The sequence below is a fragment of the Xiphophorus maculatus genome, chromosome 11, assembly GCF_002775205.1.
Source record: "Xiphophorus maculatus strain JP 163 A chromosome 11, X_maculatus-5.0-male, whole genome shotgun sequence".
NCBI lineage: Eukaryota > Metazoa > Chordata > Actinopteri > Cyprinodontiformes > Poeciliidae > Xiphophorus > Xiphophorus maculatus.
In genome coordinates this window covers 23,660,440-23,666,975 of record NC_036453.1, presented here as the reverse complement: position 1 = coordinate 23,666,975, position 6,536 = coordinate 23,660,440, and the positions used below count along the sequence as shown (strand labels likewise).

Below are 6,536 nucleotides of genomic sequence, written 5' to 3'. Positions count from 1 at the left end.
ATGGTGGGGCGGGCCCACGAGCTGCCAGTCAGAAGGGCCGGAGCCAGTCAGGAGGCCGGGGGCCCCTCTCATCTGTCACAGGAGGAGGGGAGAGGAGCAGACAGAGAGCAATAAAGAGGGAGGTTGGAGTGGATGGAAGGGGAGGCAGGGGGGATCTTTAATTCTCTTCCTGTGTGCCTACGTGCGTCTGTGTACAGTATGAATGTGGATATGAGGGAGCTGGAACCCAGCCAGTACAGTAGAGGAGATATTTGAAATGCTTTTTATCTTTACATCTGTCATTATTATACTACTATCTTAGATTTGAAATATACGCTGTTGTTTTCTCATTTTTTTTCTGTGTTTGTTGAAAACTGAGACTTTTCCTTTTTTTTTGTTGCAGCAATTGTGTTTTAAAATTATCATCCATCATGCATTTTATTCCAAATGATGCAAACTTTGTGAAATCTGTGTGTGTGTGTGTGTGTGTGTGTGTGTGTGTGTGTGTGTGTGCGTGCGTGTGTGTGTGTGTGTGTGTGTGTGTGTGTGTGTGTGTGTGTGTGTGTGTGTGTGTGTGTGTTGCAGAGTAAAAATGGTGACAAGATGGGCTGCCAGCTCAAATGTCAAGTGACAGGACAACCGGCGGAGGAGGGGCCTCGGTTCTCCCTTCGTGAGGGAGGGTCTAAAGTCTTTATGGCACACAATACGAGACCAGCACTCGCTCTTCTGCTCATTTCACCCTTCACTGGCCAATAAAAAGCAGGTTGAGCTCTCAGGGAGCCCTGGAATCACAGCGAGAGGTCGAGAAAGATGGAGATCTGAAGACGAGCTGGCGAAATGATAGAAGCAAACCGGTGTTGGATTTTTATATGAATATATATATATATTTTTATGTTAGCTTAGACTTTTATTATTATTATTTATTTTTATACCTCTGAAGTGCCATAGCAACAGCACCCGGCTCAGTCTGAACTCTTATTGGTTAGCCTTCAACCCCATGTGGGTATTCAGACCAATGAGCAGGCTCCTACATCTTCATATGTCAGACAGGCTGCTAAATCACCCCCCCTGGCGGACTCAGACGAAGCCTGGAATGACCCGCACACGGTAGTTTTCAACAGAAACGTTCGTCCAACTATTTCAACTTTTTGGGATCTGCAAAATTTGTTCTAGGCAACTCTAACAGTCAAAGTTTAAGTAAAAAGCACTTCACTTTCATACTGCAACAAATATCATGAAAAATGAAAAGAAAAGAAAGACAAATTTGATTTCAATTGATAAATAATTTAAGGTACTGAGAAAAAACAGCATCTTATGCGTTGTTTCAACCTGAAGTAGGAAAGGTTGGAAAAAAAAGCAAGAAAGTCTAATTAGAACAAACTCCTTTCAATGTGTATTTAAGCAAAGAAACACAAAACCTTGCTGCCTTCACTGCCCCACATAATTGTCTGCCATATTGTGAGTGGCACTGAAATGGCTCTCCATACATGTTCGCCTTGGAATCAAATGCAATGAATGATTAGAAACTGAGTTTTCCTATTTAAACGAACACTACGTTTACATCTAACCATTATGTCCTAGTTGGTTTTATACTTTTATATTCTTTAATGCTGATAAATGTGATATTTGATCAAATATGATACAATATCGCAATAAAGTAAGAACAATTAAAAATAATATACACTTATTGGCCCTAAATTAAAAAGGAAATGTGCCAAATTGCTAAATAGTCTACTCAAGAGCTAAATAGCTGTATTAACTAAGAAAAACTTTTGCCAAAAATGATTATTTAGGGGCGGATGTAAAGCTTTTGATTATTCTATTTATTAATCACATTAATAATAATATATGTATGAATTTTATTTATTCAAGAACGATAATAATTAGGAATCAACCTTGTTATTTGGAAGGGGGAGACTAATGAGTTTGAAGTAGTATCTAGTTCAGCTAAAAGTATGTACTGCCTCTATGTGGACAAAGACAGGTACTGCATATTGATGGAGATTGATCTCTGAAGATGATTGAAATGTTGCACATGTTCAACACCGTGGCTCTCAAACTGTGGAGCTGGTGGTAGTAGGTGTGTGTTTGATGGCACACACTGAAATGAACTGTAACTCAGAGCTAAAAAAAAAAAAATTGGATAACAGTTGCTTTCTTTGTTTTCTGTCTTTAACATGATAAACTACTTGGTAACTACGTCTATGTCAATTTTTATGAAAACGTTTTTCAAACCTGCGGTACAGAGTAATACAATGCGATACAATAAGAAATATTTAATCCTAGAATTAAATATTTAAGCATTAAGCATTTGTTAAGCATTTGTTTTATTACTAATACCATAAGAAAATATTCCCTTAAATGATTCCACGGCTTGGCACAGTTCGGGCTTCTGCATTAATGCTTTGTTGATATGCCTTTAAAATAATCAGTTTCAACATCTTATCATTTAGGTAACCTTTTTGGTTTGTAAAGCTCCTCGGTAGTCAGGCAGATGGACAGACCATGTGTCGGAGCAACTTCTCTACTAGATTACTTACAGATCACATTCAAAGCAGACGAGGCTTTGAACTTGATGTATCATCAAGTTCACATGATACGTCATCGCTAAAGTGATTTCAACATCTATTTCAAAATTGTATTATCGACTCTTGCTTCCATCATTCACACTCAAAATTACTACATGGAGGCAACTAAGACCTACCAGCTGTTGCCTTTTGCTAATGAAGAACTGAGCGATAGCAGCAGTGGCTGCGTCACAGCCCGTCTTCCTCCCTGCACCGAGGAGCAGCAGTGGGCAGCCGAGCCGGATCTATACTTGGTCCGAATTTATAATTCTAATTGGTAAAAAATGCTGACAGTTGAAAAATGTCTGTCCACATAACTGCATCATCAGCCCCGGTCGCATAAGTTATGATTGTCATAACTCAAGATTAGATCAGAGAGGCAAGCTACTCCTAACAACACTCAGTCACTCAAATTGACTTATTAGGGCAGTGAAGGATTGTATCCAGGGCTAATCTGACAGTTTACATTTGCATAAAGCAGACTTTAGCAGAGGGCAGCACAGCAGCAGCAGACACTCCAAGTCATTGGAACTGCATTACTTTTTGTGTGCTTAACATGTCAAACCAATCAAGACAAATGTTCCTCTGCAACTTTTATCAGCTAAACTCAAATACAGTTGTGGTTATATAAAAATATTTCACAATTTTTACCATTGACTTCTAGCTATCCAGCCCCTCAAAGTATGAAAATAATGTCTGGTTCGGGTCACTTTGGAACAGCCTTTTGCTCACAAAGACAAGGCTAATGAGCAGGGATTGTTAAAATTTGCAATATGGAGGTTGTTATGAAAGACTTCAAAAAGCAGTGGATACATGAAGATGCATTTAGAGGTGAACATTAAGAGTTCAATGTCATGTTTCTTCTGCTACTGGACAATTTCTATTCCCAGTCTAAGAAAAGTCTCTATGATCATAAATACTTGTCAAAATATTTAATTGTTTATTGAGTTGAACTACTAGATACTGGACCTAGCAATGTGTAAGGACTGCTAGACCTCTCTTGTACTCGCTCACAATCTTTGCCGCTTGGTATTCAAACTTTCATGCGTTATCGCTCTTTACCAAGTGGCTTATCCACCATTCAAACCAAGACGCAGAGTATCTTGAGTCACGCTGGGAACCTGGGGCCTTTTGTTCACCACTGAGTCAGATTAGTCAGGTTTGCATTTTACAATTACACAAGAAACACTGGGCTGCACAGTGACACAGAATAGGACTGTTGCCCTGCAGCAAGAAGGTCCAAGGTTTTAATCCCAGTTGGGGCTGTTCTGCATGGTGTTTACCTGTTTTCCCAGTGTGTGGACTTTGTCCCAGAGTGCAAAAGCATGCACGTTAGGGTAAATGGGCTAATTAAATTATCCTTGATATGTACAGTACATGCATGGTTGTTTGCCTTGTGTCACTGTGGTGACCAATCCAGGACGTACCCTATTTTTTGCACGATTACCACTAGAGAAAGATATCACCCCCTGACCCTGCAATTATAAACCGAGTAGAACTGAACAACTTGCGTCTGGTTTCAAATACCAGTGGATGGGCATAAAAAATATTCTGAGCAACGCATTTTAATGCCATAAGTTTCATGACATCAATCATATAAGACTGGTATCTGGGATAGAGGGTAATATTCACTTCAGAGATGAAGAAGCTATAACGCTACCAAAAAAGTCAGTTTGTTGCAAACTACAGGTTTTTCTTCGAAGTTTTTAACAGTTGAATTCACGGGGCAGTGACATGCCCTTAACGCCTACATTAACTCAAGGCCTACTCTCTGGAAGCACACGTCCAACTTTGCATATCAGCTGTGTGACATTTAAATTATAACGGCAAGAGTCTCATTTTGCACAAGGGCAAAGGAACGAGTCATTGAGGAGACAGGCACAAACATGGGGATGTTCACTCCTTTGTTTCTTGCTCTTACAGCGTTACCTTACCTTTCTTTAGCAACTGTTGTGCAAGACTTCAATCATGTGGAGAGATGCAAGGACTCGCTGTACATGGGGACGCCGCCACGTGGGATTGTCGATGTCCGGCTGAAGAAGATCTGCCAACGCTACGCAGACAAACCTCGATATGTGACGCTGTACGACCCTCACAAACGGATCCCGGTTTACTCGGCTTATACCTTCAAGAAAACAGAGGGAGACAGGCGTGTGGACTACCCTTGGATGTACGAACCACAGGTTAGAGTCTTTTAGATTTAAATACATATGTTCATTAAAAGTTTCTCTTTTTTACAAAAAAATGATACTTTGGTAGGACATGAAAGAGAATAATTTATTTTTCATGTCCTCCCAGCTGGCAGAAATCGATGGAAATGGGAACATGTTGCCGTTCCCCAATGGCTACCTCCACATGAAGTTCGAGGACAGCCAGGCAGTACTAAACGACTACTCTGACGTTGTGCTTTATGAAAGAGGTCACTTGAACCCAGACCAGCACCAGTCCACTCCACATGACCGCGCTGCCACCTACACACTGACTAACGTGGTCCCAGAGATCCGGGAGTTCAACATCGGACCGTGGCGTGAGTATGAGGAGCGAATCCGAGTGCGCCTCAACAACTTCTGCCGTGGCACTGCCTACATCGTCACCGGAGTGACCACCAGGGGGAACATGATTCGTCGCAACAACCAGGACCGGGTGGCCATCCCCGAAGACATATGGTCCGCGTACTGTTGCACCGACTACGACCGCAACTCTCCCCACGACGTGCGCATCCTCTTCCCGTCCCATGCGGCCTTGGCCAAGAACGCCAAAGAGGGGAACAGTGTTCATGAGATGACGGTGCAGGAGCTGGAGATATTTCTGAAAAACCACATGGATGTTGACCAGAACCTTCAGATCTTCTATGACAACTGCGTCTCTCCCTCACCTCTCCCGCTGTACCTGCAGCATACCATCTGAGGGATATCCCATTTACCACGTGTTGATCTGTTAGACATGTGTATGATCGTGCTAGCTTCAAAAGTTTCTCCTAATAAGAAAGGTCAATAATATATTCCAGTAAAAAAATAGATAATGTTTTGATTGTATCAAAATTTGAAGGTGAATTTGTTTTGCTGTACTTTCTTGAGATCGACATGATTACACTGTTGTGTGGGAGGTGACGGAAATTAATTTGATAAAAATATCACAATCAACAATAATAAACCCTTTTGGTGTTTGTGTTTCTCAAACCAAAATATTTGACCAATTAGAACATTAAACTTTCAATAAATCCAGAGGTGTTGTATTTGCAGTGACAACAGATATGAATTAGTGAGTTTGGGGGTAAAATTTCAACCTTCTAACAAAGCATGAAGAAAATATTCACAACCCCTTTCTGTTAAACTTTGGGAAGGATAGGAATAGTTTTTCTTAATTAAACTCTTCCGGAGACTTCTATGGATCTATATTCAGTTTGAGTTTGTCACATTGTTTCCACTACAAGCAAAAAAATGATTTTATATGTGGTAGGAAAGTCATAAATATTCAAGCTTATCAGAGGAAATTAAATATACTCACAAATACAATCTCTCAACCTGATTGTCAAAAAGACACAAAGAGATATTCTATTTTCCAAGACACAATGTGAGCTGTCAGACCTCTCAAATAGAAAACCCCTTTATGTTTGCAGCAGTAATTTTCCACTGCTAGTTTAGTCACACTGCCATCTAGTGTGGGAGCAACAGTAGTGATTGTGGTGTATGTTGAAAATATATATTTTGCCCAATATATATAGTTGAATAAATATGGATCAGAGGATGGGACGGTCATCATTGTGAAACAGATGCTGCCAAGATATTTTGGAGTTTGAAATGAAAGTCATTTCAACGTGAATGAATGGAATTAAAGTCAGACTTCAGTTTGTGTAAATGTCTGTGTGGACACATAAGGAGCTGAGAGGACATTTTTTCTTCTTAAAGTAAAGGGCAGACTTACAAAGAATTGTTTTGAAAAAGAAAATAGTACAATAAAGCTACTGATTCTTGATGGGGAAAACAAAAG

The 6,536-nt window shown here is 40.3% G+C and overlaps 1 protein-coding gene across 1 annotated transcript; it reads left to right on the top strand.

Moving 5' to 3' along the window:
- Positions 1 to 4,408: 4,408 nt before the first annotated feature.
- Positions 4,409 to 6,277, top strand: LOC102220798 (endonuclease domain-containing 1 protein-like). The gene is made up of 2 exons (XM_005803619.2): positions 4,409 to 4,729; positions 4,845 to 6,277. Exons 1-2 carry the CDS (start codon positions 4,433 to 4,435, stop codon positions 5,451 to 5,453), a joined length of 906 nt encoding a protein of 301 aa, XP_005803676.1. The 5' UTR covers positions 4,409 to 4,432; the 3' UTR covers positions 5,454 to 6,277.
- The last annotated feature ends 259 nt before the right edge of the window (positions 6,278 to 6,536 follow it).

Bases quoted from the DNA above. Each gene is read 5' to 3' on its own strand.
- LOC102220798 (XM_005803619.2), top strand. From the start codon at position 4,433: ATGGGGATGTTCACTCCTTTGTTTCTTGCTCTTACAGCGTTACCTTAC. The intron at 4,730-4,844 runs GTTAGAGTCTTT...ATGTCCTCCCAG, and splicing joins CTTGGATGTACGAACCACAG to CTGGCAGAAATCGATGGAAA.